This window comes from Ochlerotatus camptorhynchus, unplaced genomic scaffold (genome assembly GCF_037179485.1).
Source record: "Ochlerotatus camptorhynchus isolate MF236.1 unplaced genomic scaffold, CSIRO-AGI_Acam_v1.1 ptg000323l, whole genome shotgun sequence".
Taxonomy (NCBI): Eukaryota; Metazoa; Arthropoda; class Insecta; order Diptera; family Culicidae; genus Ochlerotatus; species Ochlerotatus camptorhynchus.
Window position 1 is genome coordinate 1,559,653 of NW_027040811.1, and position 13,612 is coordinate 1,573,264.

At 42.4% G+C, this 13,612-nt stretch overlaps 2 protein-coding genes across 2 annotated transcripts; both read left to right on the forward strand.

Annotated features, from left to right (window-relative positions):
• On the forward strand, positions 1-895 carry LOC135707943 (uncharacterized). The gene is made up of 2 exons (XM_065229863.1): positions 1-187; positions 594-895. Exons 1-2 carry the CDS (start codon positions 1-3, stop codon positions 893-895), a joined length of 489 nt encoding a protein of 162 aa, XP_065085935.1.
• Positions 896-2,954: 2,059 nt separating this feature from the next.
• Positions 2,955-4,851, forward strand: LOC135707960 (synaptic vesicle 2-related protein-like). Its single transcript, XM_065229874.1, has 5 exons — positions 2,955-3,030; positions 3,083-3,130; positions 3,198-3,522; positions 3,579-4,547; positions 4,615-4,851. Exons 1-5 carry the CDS (start codon positions 3,006-3,008, stop codon positions 4,805-4,807), a joined length of 1,560 nt encoding a protein of 519 aa, XP_065085946.1. The 5' UTR covers positions 2,955-3,005; the 3' UTR covers positions 4,808-4,851.
• Positions 4,852-13,612: the final 8,761 nt, after the last annotated feature.

Consider the following 13,612-nt stretch of genomic DNA (forward strand, 5'->3'; position numbering starts at 1 on the left):
ATGCTGAAATCCGATTTGGAATCCGGCTTCGAGGAAGAATTCTACGGCGTAAGCAATGGAAGCGACATCGAATCCAGCGATACACCATCCGGTGTTGAAAATCCTGGCGCGCTCTCTTCGCATCAAAGAAGTGGAGACTGTGAGGAGTCAATCACGGGGCTCAGCGAACGGGAACGCAAGCTCCCAAGTAAGTTCCTTTCACGGAACCACCGACGAAATCCATTGTCGCGACGATCGTGAGTCCTGGTTGGAAGCAGTCAAGGACAGGCTTCGCGAAAATCCAACGAAGTATGACAGTTGGTGAAGCGTCCGGCGTCAGTCCAAGTGAATTTTCCGTGTGAAGGAGGATGAACATGGCAACGCTATCAAGTGCAAGGTTCGGTTGGTCGTCATGGGTTATCTGCAAAAGCCTGGAATGAACTACCAGGAAACATACGCTCCGGTTGGGAAGTTAACCACCATTCGAACGGCGCTGTTTCTTCCACCAGATGGACGTCAATGTGACATTTCTTCATGTTGCGTGAGGAAATTTATATGGAAGTCCCCGGTGGCGTCCCTGCTGGAATGACAAGTTCAACGATGTGCTTTTGAAGCTTGGTTTCGCCTGTACATATGGTACAGCGAGGGCGGCAAAGATGCAGTGTTTATTGTGCTGTACGTCGATGATTTATTGATAGTAGGCACGAATCTGAAGACGAACCAGGCGCTGAAGAAACGACTATCTCATGTGTTCGAGATTACGGACTGCGGTATGTTGAAGCATTTCCTAGGGATTAGGATCAACTACGATCGCAACGCCGGGACCATGCAACTGTCGCAGGCAGTAAACATCACAGATCTCCTTGCGAAGTTTGGCATGGCTGCTTGCAATCCGTCAACGACACCTATGGAATAAGGATTGGAACTTGTGGTGAATGAAGGACAAACAACTGCAGAACCTTACCGCGAGCTGTTTGGAAGCCTCATGTATGTTATGATGTCCACCCGTCCTGACATGTGTTACCCGGTTGGCTATTTGGGCCGATTTCAACAACAACCCGGCCAACAACATTGGATCGCACTGAAGCGTGTAGTGCATTATCTGCAGCTGAAGAGGAACGAGCAAACCAAACCACTCGTCGGATACACAGATTGGGCCGGTGACACTACCGACCGGAAATCAGTAAGCGGTTACTTGTTCCAATTGTACGGAAACACCGTTTCGTTGTCCAGTAAGAAGCAGACTACTGTGGCCACATCATCGAGCGAGGCGGAATACGTGGCATTGAGTGCTGCAGCGACTGAAGCTATCTTGCTTACAGGATTATTAGGCGATCTTGGTTTTAAGACCGTCGAACCTGGTCCTATTTTCGAGGACAACCGAGGATGCATCGGAATGACGAAAAACCTCGAGTGCAAACGGGCCAAGCACATTGACATTAAACAGCACCTTGTGTGAGACCACATTGCAGCTGGAAGTGTGAATGTGGAAGTCATTTCGATTTTGGATCAACTAGCAGATATCTTCACCGAAGCATTGGATGCTGGTCGATTTGAAGCCCTAAGAAGGAAGATTGGAGTAGACGATCGAGAGGGGGTGAAAACACAGTAGGCTTTTTTTTATTTGAATCGATCGCCTTGGCACCTGCTGGGTGAAAATTCTATTGGTCGTTAGTCGTTAATAATCACTAGACGCGAACGGCCACTTTTTAATTCGTTATAATAAACCTTTTAAGTTACGTTTAATTCCACGTGTTAGTTTTTTCTGTGCTCCGGAAGACCGAAGTGCTTTTAAATATCGTCATGACCTTGAGATTCAGTAAAGGATTTTATATCATTCACGCAGAAAAATGGATTTTTGTTTCAGGGCCTAATGTATTTTGTTCTTGATTCAAACATATTGTATCACTATTTCAACAATACATATTTTTGAATCAACAAAATAGTTTGCAGAATCAACAAACAGATTATTAACTCTACAACCGGTTTGTTGATTCAAAAATATTTTTCTTTGAATTAACCGAATAATATATTTGAATCTATGCCAAAAATATATTAGGCCCTGAGCCAAAAATATATCCATTTGAATTTAAGAATCATTTCTCTGCGTGTTAAATATGCTGAATTGGAATGCTCGATCTATGAGCGTTCATAATGTGCGTATTACCGTTATAACTGAAACGTTCCTTAAACCTGACCATAAGGTTAAAATGGACGCAAATGATAAATGGAAAAATGCAAAAGTTGTTCCAATTATGAAGCTGGATAAAAATCCAGCAGAAGCATCTAGCTACCGTCCAACAAGTTTGCTTTCTTCAATGAGTAAACTTTTTGAAAAGATAATTTAAAATAGAATGATGCTTCACATCAATACGAACTCAATTTTTGCAGATGAGCAGTTTTGATTTTGCTATGGGCATTCAACTACTCATCAACTCTTAAGAGCTACCAATTTAATTCTTTCAAACATAAATCTGAAGGCTGCTCAATTGGAGTTGCTCTTCTAGACATAGACAAAGCATTCGACAGTGTTTGACACGACAACTTTCTTGAATTTCCCATTTCCAGCATATATTTATACTCTTCAGAAAAGAACTTACGATGTACAGCAGTAGAAATGTTTCCGTTGCAAGTTTACAACTATATTCCAGCAGTCGGACTCATTCACTGACCTAGGATCTAGTAAACCAAGTTTTACGAATCGGTTGGTTGCCAAGCCATTCGCCGACGATGACGACGACCCAAAGTAAAGTCTATTTGCTTCTACTAGATAAGAACAAAGTCAGCATCCCCACCAAACCCAGCTAAAACCATTGAAGATGAATTATAAGCTGTATGCACTACTGTGCAGCTACACGTAAATACAGCTGATTCGTGTTCACCGGTGAGCGTAGATGTGGAAAATTTCAGAAAGCTATCTTGTGATCATAAATCTGCATAACAAACGGTAGCGCTTGGCAGCAATCGCTTAAAGCCTGTCGCATAGCTATGTACGGTAGTCGGTAAGCAGCAGGACTCGGTTCAAAATGGAGCTCGCAGAAAATGGGCCGGGTAAGTGTTTGTTGAATGCATTTACAAGCACGAATTAACAGATCGATTTCAGAGGACAAGCCAACCCGTGTCACCTATGACGATGCTCTCTCGATGGCAAGTATGGTTCTAGAATCGGTTGGTTCACTTAATTACCCGAATTCACCTCTCATCAAGATTTATTGCAGAATTCGGAACATTCAACATCGTACTTTTCCTACTTGCTGGGACAATCCTGACGGCGTTCCTACTGGAAGTCATGGGAATAAGCTACGTAGTTGCAGTGGCGGATCAAGATCTTCTGATCACGACCAAGGAGAAGGGAATCCTGACGGCAGTGGGTTTCATAGGAGTAATCGTAAGTTCTCACCTGTGGGGATTCCTAGCCGATACCTACGGCCGACGGAGGGTGATCGTCCCGACGCTGTTCATCACCTTTGTCATCAGCGCGATCTCCAGCTTCACCATAAGCTTCTGGTCGATCACGCTTCTTCGGTTTATGGCAGGATTTTTGTATGTAGCCAAGCAAACCCCTGTAGATGACCAATGATCAATCCACAATTTTACAGCATCTCCGGCCCGTCGGCCACCATCTACGCTTACGTGGGCGAGTTCCACAGCCGCAAAAATGGGTCCCGTGCGATCATGGCAGTTTCCTTCGTGTACGGACTGGGTGGTATCCTGTTGCCTGCAATCGCTTACATCGTGCTCAGCCAGGACTGGCAACTGCCGATCCCGGTACTGGGAATCATCTACCGCCCGTGGCGACTGTATCTACTTGTGAGCAGTCTACCCGGAGTAGTATGTGCCATAATACTGCTCATGTTTCCAGAGAGTCCCAAGTTCACCCTGAACCAGGGTGACATGCAGAAAGCCATCGAGGCCATCCAGTGGGTTTATCGATTTAATTCCAACTGTAGAGATCGTACGCTGAAAATAGAATACCTCGAATGTGACGCAGAAGATCAACTGGGAAAGCGTGGGCTTGGCACGTCTAATGGTTGCTCAGCTCTGTCGAAGCTGATCTGGAACCAGACGGCTCCGCTTTTCATGGGAACCCATCTACGGGTGACGATCATTGTTTGTGTGCTACAGTTCGGCACGTACTTGACCGCCCATGGATTGTTCATGTTCCTACCGCAGATTGTGGATCAACTAGCAACGGTCAAAGACTCCGGAGTCCAAAGTATCAACGTTTGCCAGATCGTGAACGATCGGATGAATTTCGGTGCGGTGGCAGAGGATGTCCATCCGGATACAGCCAATCAAACGCTGCACGATATGGTGTTCAAACTGTCGCTGCTGATCGAGATACTGTACGCGGTGGGATTCGCAGTAATCGCAGTGATCATCAACACCGTTGGGCGGTTGTCGATTTTGGTGTCGGTCTTCGTCGGTTGTGGAGTGGCAGGAGTCCTGCTGATATTCGTGAGCGAACCGACGGTGGTAATGGCATTGTACGTAGTACTGCTAATGAGCGGCTTTACCGCTAGCGTAGTCAATGCCGTCGTTGTGGACCTGTATCCGACCAGTTTGAGGTGAGATTGGTTTCGTTTGAACAAATGTGCGATGAGATAGTGAGTGGAACTTCTCTTTTTCCTCCAGGGCGATGGCCGTCTGTATTGCGCTGATGTTCGGTCGCTTGGGGACAGTTGTGGGTTCGAACATGTTGGGAGTTTTGCTGGAGAATTACTGTGAGCTCACGTTCGTCATCCCATCGGTGCTGCTGATTGTTTGCGGGCTGCTATCGTTCTTTATTCCAAACATCCGAAAGGGGGTTAGGTCAGGCTCGGGGTAGTTTCGGAAGCGAAATACAGTGGTTCCTAAAATTATTCGATTTAAGGATTTAGTATCGAGTCTCATCCTCTTCAAGTGGGGTTGAAAGAAAGCTTGCAACTATTCTTCCATCGTCGGGGAAAGATGTTCTACGGCGGGTTGAAAAATAGACGCTTCCCATGCAATTGCGTTTAGTATTTTTCATACATATCTGTGAAATGTTTACCTTTTTTGTAGCCGTACAACAAACTGCTTTAGAGCCAGTTTGTTGTACGTTATGCCCTGCTTTTAAATAATTGCTAAAAATAAAGACGGATCCCACCGCACTCTGTGGTTCCAAATGAGCAGTTTCAGACCAAATTTAGCGAAAAAATGTATAAAATTGACCTGCTCCGATTTGTGTGAAACTTTGCATAATTGTTTGTCATGGATAATGATTAACATTTTTACTAACATTCAGCCATTTTGGATCTTGTGAAATTTTCAAAATGGCGTCTTTGAAATTCTTCAACAAATTGTAGCACAGAAACGGCATTTCTGGTCGAAATAACGTCTGAGACAAACTTGTAGAGGAAAATAATGTCTTTCTGAGGAAAATAAACATATTTTTTTATTTATTTTAAGTAGGGTAAGTGTGCCAGTTTTTGGCCCTAGTGGTTCCCTAATGGGTCTCATCTTAAATTTAAATTTTTATTCATTCTTCACCAAATTTAATTCAGTGCAAGGCTAGAACATAGATTTTGCCATATATCTACTCAAATAAAACCATGCAACTTTATTTTATTTATATATATTCATTTTTTTTTTGTTTATATCAAGACTACATGTTAGAGCAGGAGTTCCTCAGGGCAGCATTCTTTTGCCAATATTGCATAACATTTTCACTTCGGACCTCGCTGATTTGCCTCAGGGTTGCCACAAATTTTTGTTCGCCCAGACACAGGCATTTCCGTTAAAGGAAGCCACAACCAGCGAATCCAAACACATAAAGCAACCAACGATACAGACAAAACGGTTGCTACGACTACCATGACAAACTCGCTCTGTAACAAAGCTCGATCCGAGTAGTAGAAGGATAATGATATATTGCTTGTCTACTTTGTTGCAATATACACGGATGAGGACATAGCTTGATATGAATCGGGAAAAGACATAACAAAAAAATTCCCATTAACACACGTGTATCATCTTCGGCTTTACTTCGTGAAGCAGCTTGCCAACAATTTGCTCGTTTCCTTCTACCGCCCCGAATGAGTTGTGTCGCACGGGCTGCTTGTCATGAAAAAGTACAAAGAAGATTATATCATTATTGGCGTTGACGGCACCGTCGAAAAATTTGCTCTTGCACCAAATATAGACAGTTTCTTATGGGAATTTTCGGTGGAGTGAAAGGATAGTACAAAGTCCGCCATGTTTCACGCACAGTCTGACGTTTGCTTATGGATTTTCTCATAGGAGTAAAGAGCTACAGAGTCGCCGTCAACGCCAATTGCTTTCCACTTCTGACATAGCGTTATTATTCGGTTCGTTGATCGCTTGTCCTTTTTTCATTCGGAGATATTTTTGATTCCTTGCCCACAACACAAGCCTAGAGCTTCGCACTTATTTTTTTGCCGAAATTTGCACATCCGAGTGCTCGGCAATCTGTTTTACTGAGATCTCAGCGGAAAATGCTTTTTAGTTATAGATCTTACTTCGTCCAAATCAGTCCCCAGGAATTATCAAACATATTTTCCCCAGAGAAAATATTCAGATAATCCCGAGCAACCTGATCCTCAATAGGACTAGTAAGACCCAAACTGAAATTATGGGAACTCTCGAATTGTTTAGAAAGTTGCTGAGCTTTTAACGAATGCGCTGGAATAGGTTTAAGAGGTTTTTTTTTCAAAATGTTTATGAGTTTCCAAAAGGGTTTAGAGCTTATGACTAATGTCGACACATTATTTTCAAAATGTGTGTTCCTCAGGGCAGAGAATTGCTTATAAAGAGTGAGAGAAGCATTGGTAATTTCCATTTAATTCCACTACCTTAATTGCTTATTCTTGACAGATACGCGTATTTCGTCTACAATGGGCAGACTTCTTCAGTTACTTGTACTAATGCTCGACAGAAGAAAAACTAACAGGTACTCCGCTGCTTGCTCGTTATTGTGTCCTAGGTAGTAACTTGAAAAGCCATGTGTGTCCGTTTCCTTGATCCCTGTTGAGTAAAGTTGAATTACGTTGTTTGTTGATCTCGAAGCTCTCTGCAACATCCAATTTCCATGGTGTAGATACGGTTCGTAAAATCGTGATGTCCTCCGTCGATAGTTGGGGGTCCTCTGTGAAGATGTGTTCTGCAACTTTTGATTTGAAATCATATGTAAGGCCTTTTTCCTCTTGTTTTTCGGCCTTATTAACCTCCGCTATATGTTCTTTAAATCTAGTTGCTAATGTTCTCTTGGTTTGTCGTACGTATACTTTGTTACAATGGTTACAGCTTATTTTATATACACCTGCTTTACCTAAAACATTAACTGGGTCTTAAGTGGATTCTAACAATGATTTCAACTGGTTATGTCTACTGGTGAAAACTTAATCTAATCCGAATTATTTTAACTGTGATCTTAGCTTACAAGTAATATCTTAATCAAATCACTCGTTTCAAGGGTTCAGGTGCTGCGGTGAGGGTTGTAAATTATTATTATTATTATTTAGCTTTATTAAGGAGGCTTTCAGCCTTGGGCTGGTTCGCCTCCAGGTTGTAAATTATCTCCTTTGTAGAATTCTCGCTTTTTTATCTACTGTAGATGTAGATGAGTGGAAGAGTCTGCATCCGATGAATGATGTGGTGGAAGGCGGCCATTTTCTGCTGGAACGAATGGTTGGAAGTGCTTGTTGATTTCCTGTAAATTTCGTATTGAAGCGAAGAAGATGTTGACGATTCCCTGATTGTTTAACTACGCTGAAGATATCGTCAACAAACCTCCATCAACAGTTTGGTAATAGTCCTTTCTCCTTCAGGATTGTCTCCAAGTTGGCCATGAAAAGTTCACACAGGAAGGGGGATAGGGGGTTTCCCATTGGGGCTCCTTTCGTCTGCTTGTAGAAGTTACATCGGAAAGAGAAGTAGTTTTCTTCCATACAAAGGCGAGTCAGCTTAAGGTACGTCCGAACCTTGTTTCTCCATGCTGCATCCTCTCGTTGGGTTAATAGGTACTCATACAAATGGTTGATCGCTTCCTTGATCGGTACGCTGGGAAAAAGAGCTGTGACGTCGAAAGATACCATAATCTCGTCCTCGTTGATGTCTCCTGAAGATTGTAGTTGCTGGGCGAAGTCCTGGGTGTTACTAACTGCTTTACTCTGGAACTGATTCGGCATACTCTGGAACTCTGTGACTAGCCACTTCGCTAGTTTGTGCGGAGGGGAACCAACTGCAGACACGATCTCTCTCATTTCATTCCCCGGTTTGTGGATTTTGGGGAGACCTTTGATCCTGGGTAGAATAGGATAGGATTCCCGGAAATGACCTGCTACATCTCCTAATATTCATTTGCACTCCTTCAGTGCTTTCTCCACGCGTTGCACTATGTTCTGTAAGGGGTCTACTCGAAGTACGGTCCGTTGTTAATCTTCGTTGTCATGATAACGACCGCGTTGCCTTTGTCTGCTTACACATAGTAGTATACTGGTTTACTTTTCAGCTCTTTTACAATCCGAATTTCCTTTTCGTTGGCGCAAATTTGTTCCTGCCCGTCCTTGATTATGTTCGATGTGATAGTCGAACTGTTCGGCAAGATCCTCGAGTCCAGTAAACTTGAAGTGGCAAAACCATCCAAATGCTGGCACAATCCAACGATTTGGACATTCGCATCAATGGCCCTTCGCTCATTTTCAACTTCTTTTCAATTTTCATACTGCCGTGCTCTAACGGAACTATCTACCTACCCTCTTCTAAGACCATTCTCTAGCTAATAAATTATCACACTAAAGCTTTATGTTAGATAGCATTTCCAACCAACTTTCCTTCTTTAGATAATAACTCAGGATCGAGACCAGTTAGAAGCTTCCTGTCTTGAGCAAAGTTGTTCAAATGGACAAGACACGTGCAGTGGTGGAATGTTTAATTGGGAATTGACTGGTTAGAGTGGTGGTGGCTTCAGAGTACAAATAAGACCAGATAGAAGTTTCTTGTTTTCAGCAAAGTTGTTCAAATGGATAAGAACCGTTCAGTAGTTAACATTTTAATTGGGAATTGACTGGTTAGAGTGAGACAGAGAGAGTTAGGAAGAATTTATTCTTTTGATGATAAATCAGGAGCGTTTTTTACGATCGATTTTGTTTGCCTCCAGCAAAGTTTTTTTTAATAACAAGACCATTAAGGCAGTAAACAGTTTAGTTGCGAATTAACTTGTTAGATGACGCCAGAGTAATTCTGTTTTTGATGACTCAGAATCGTGACCGTGATGTTTATCCGACTTTTCTTAGAGCTTTCTTCAAACTTCCTCAAGAAGAGCTTCTTTATACTTTCTCTTGAAGTTTTTTCGGCTTCTTTCAAAAGCTAATTCAAACAATTCCCGGAAATTTCTTCAGACTTCTCCTGGAAAGAAATGTTCCGTTATTAGTCCAAAATTTTACCGTATATATATTAGTAAATACCGATAAATACCGATTTTTTTTTAATATTCGATACCGAGCTAGAAAACAATTCGGTAACGCTGGTCTGGAGAGCCAAAGAAGAATTCTTTAGAATTCCAAGGGGGATAACCAAGAACCTCAAGTGCGATTATTTAGAAAATCAAATGGAATTTTAGTGTATTCCAAGTGTCATTCTCAAACAGGTGCCCTTAGATTTTTTCGCAAATTTTCTCACACGCACGTCTCTTGCCGATGATATGTGCTAACCTCTCAGTATCTTCTAACTGTCGCATATAACAAATAAAAATTGACTTTCAGTCGCTAACCTAAATGTGTAATTTGGTCATATGAATAAAATAGTTTACTTTACTCGCTCCGTAAGAAAAGCAGAGGAAAGTGTCGTGACGCTTTCCGGTCATTTTCAAAATGCTTGCTGCTTGCAGTGAATGCACGGCCAATCACGGTAACTAACACAGTCGGAAGAAGTGTAAGCATAGAGGTAACTCTAAGACTAGAAGGTCCCGAAATAACGTGCTCAACTTTTTGGCTCAGCTCTGGTACTCTCTTCGGTCCCAAGCTAATCAATTCACCCCTCGAAAAATAGGAAAAATCAATAACCCCTCATTTTATCTGTCAAACTTTCATAGCGAATCAAAACAAACATTGCGTAGTACTAGAATTTCTACTAGCATGGGGTACGTTAATCGTTTGCTTGGGACCAATAGGCTAGTCAAGTAGTGAGCCAATTTTAAATCGTTAGTTTCGTATTGATTGTTGGTGTAAGTTTGTTTACCAAAATGAACTATGCCCATTTTGTTATGGCAAGTTTGCTATAAGAAATGATCCTCGTGTTTATTAGCGAAATTCACATCAAAGATTGATTAATTGCGTAGGAAATCAGTTTGGCACGGCATTTGTGACCATCGTACACCTTCCGGTCATATCCGTCAAAAACCGTCCAAATTCACCCAAAAAAAATTTTGTTTTGAATTTCTGTATGGGAAACTAGTGAACTTTTCGTCAACATTAACGGCAAAGAACTCACCAACACTGGGAGACCGTGAGTTTCTGCCCTCCTGTCATTTTCTATCTCGCGTCGGATTATCGGATCACACGAGAGAATCAACGTTTATCTGATCGATAGGTCCTCTTTTTCTCACCTTTCACGACCCGTGACTTCTATACCTTTCTTGCTTTAATCAATCGTAGAGTGTCATCGACGAACAATTCCGTTCTGTCCGTAATATTGAAATACCCAAGCGTTCGGACCAGATTTAACGCTTCAAGAACTGACAAGAACTCGGCATCCTCATCATTTTTTTCTCTGCGTTGGCAAGTGCTCGTATCTTCTCGGTCCTAGTAGCCCGATGTTGACTTGTCTACAAACGTCATTAACCCTAAGAAACTCTTCACTTCCGAAATTGTTTCCGCCCGGCGAAAGTCTCATATGGCACTCAATTTATCGTCTTTTATTTGCCAGCCATTTGAGGTGAGCGTATACCCCAGGAACTTGACGGATACGCTACGGAAGGTGCACTCATCAGTATTGTTCCGAACATTGTGCTGATGAAGACGATCTAACACAGCCCTCAGATATTAATCATGCTCATCCAGGGTTCTTCCGAAGATCAAAATGTCGTCCAAATAGTTCTTTGTTCCCTTACATCCTCCAAAAATTGTCCGTACCGGAACATACCAAACTCCGTGCAGAAGTTCGTAAGGTGACGACCGTTCTCATTCAGCTTAATATGGAATAACGCATAAGACAAATCTATAGTCGAAAACCATTGGGCTCCATCCAAATCAATCAGGATTTGCTCCATGGTGACCTTTGAACGTACCTGTTGGGCCCTCTGAGATCGATCACCAGCCTTATATCATCCTTTCCTTTAGTAACATTGATGAGCCATCCGTTACCCGTTCAATTATGTATGCTGAAAGGAGTAGATTAAGCCGTTGTTCAACGATGGGCTTGACGGCAATCGGGATGTTCATAAAGATGTTTCGACATGGTGGTCTTGTTTTGTCGTAGCATATCTCCACGGGTGGGATATTAAATCTCGGAAAGATTTCATCAATTGAAACCGTTGCAATTTCATTAGAGTGGATCGTGGTGGTAACTCCTCGCGAATCAAGGCCACTTTCAGTCATAGTAATAAAACCCTGTATCGTGTGGCAGTCACTCGACCTAGAAGGGAGCGGAATTCCTTAACGACGTAGAATTTTTCCAGTAGAATGGGAGCGTAGGTTCGTATCCTACCGACGCCATTGTAGTGACGCTTTCCGGCCATTTTCAAAATGCTTGCTGCTTGCAGTGAATGCACGACCAATCGCGGTAACTATTGCCAACTGAATGACGAACTCCAATGTTCGTTGGATTATCGAATCACACGAGATAACCAACATTTATCTGATCGATAGGTTCTCTCTTTCTCACCTTTCTTTCACGACCCGTGACTTCTAGATGGTGTTGACGAGAGCTCTGTAACTCTTTACTCCTATGGAGAAATCTTACATGTAACTGTCAGTCTATAGAGATTAGTGACGTTTAACGCACGCACACTAGCGGGAGCAACGCCGTGTAAAGTTGTTTATTATTTTCCTCTGGCTAACCTAAAAAATGTAGGAAAGTAGATCCGTCAAAATGAGTTTGACATCGATTTGTTATGTATTTTTCTCGGATATTCTTTAACACGCTCTCATATATCCTACCAATACCGAGGGGGACGACTCTATCTACGATGCAGGAAATATTGTGTTTTGCTGTGGCTAGCTGCGCGTACGCTGAGTTAATAGAAAGAAGATTTATCACGATTTTAAAGGTTTCCTGCAAAAAGATGATGTGCGGTGCAAGTAGATGCGAGGAATGAAAGAAGATTTTTCGAAGATTTATTCGCTAGTGTGAGATTTTTTGAGCATCTGGAATTGAGATTTAGATGTGTCGTCCCCCTCGACCAATACAACCAGACGTGAAAACCTCTATGTGTGAAACATGGCGGACTTTTTCTTATTCTCTCACTTTATTTATATCATTGATTGAAGAATTGATAATCTTGCTTAGAAAGTAGGATTTAAAACATCCAGTTTGGGATACATTATTGACTGCTTTCGAAAAAGTAATTGCATTTGAATAGATTGTTTAAACAATCGTCACGTCGGTCATTACTTGTTATGATAGCCTGAACAATGCTTAAAAAGCAAATCGAAACATTGAACGTCGCATGAAAGTGGAACTTAATGCATGAGCATGAGCATGATTGACCGCCCACGGTTGCTACTCTGTTATTGCCAGACCAGCTGTAATTACACAGAGAACCAATAGACGATGCTTGGGACTAGCAATCATCCTCAATGTGTAAATACTGGTTAGCGTTAGCGTTAGCGTTGTTATGATATACTTCGTAGATTGGATACTAGCGACAATCACTTCTCTTCTGAAATTCTCAGTTAGACTACTTTCAGGAATAATGCTGGGGAGTAAACATTGGTTCCAATCCAAACAAGAGTAACAGAAGCATGACTGCAGCTATTCCCGGCCACGCCCATCTTTACCATAACTAGGGATAGGGAAGGAAATGTTGATGTAGTACTTACTTAACGAGAGGCCACCGACTTAGCGACACCCTCATAAGTGCTACGGAGTTGGAGGGTCATCCTCAATGTGTAAATACTGATGATCTAAAACTAGGCAATACCAGCGCCGGCCGCGCCCGAACACAGCTCAAGAAAGGAAGGGGTAGGAATGTGTTGACGTGACACTCGCTTTGATGGAAGCCGAGAACACCTCTGCACTTCCACGAGGAATCACTGGGATGTTGGGTAAAAGGGTTGGGTTGGGTTTGCAGCAGGGTTCGTTTTGGTAAACGATAAGCTGAATTGATGTCCTAACAATCATATAACGCGAAGGAGCTTGGGATTGAACCCACGGTCTTCTGCTCAGTAAGCAAAAACGTTTGCCACTAGGCAGACGAGCTCCTTTTTAATCATCGAGTTGCTGTTATTACCATGTAGTCATGTTAACAAATAAAACGATTGACGAATCTTGAATGTGGATGGGCTTGAGATTAGGCTCATGATGTTCTGCTCAGTAAGCAAAACCGGTTGCTCTAAGGCCACCGAGCCCCTCATATCACATTATAGCGTTACTCAAGTTTTTATAACTATTCAAACCCGGCACCGACGACAACGAAAAGATTTACAAAATAACG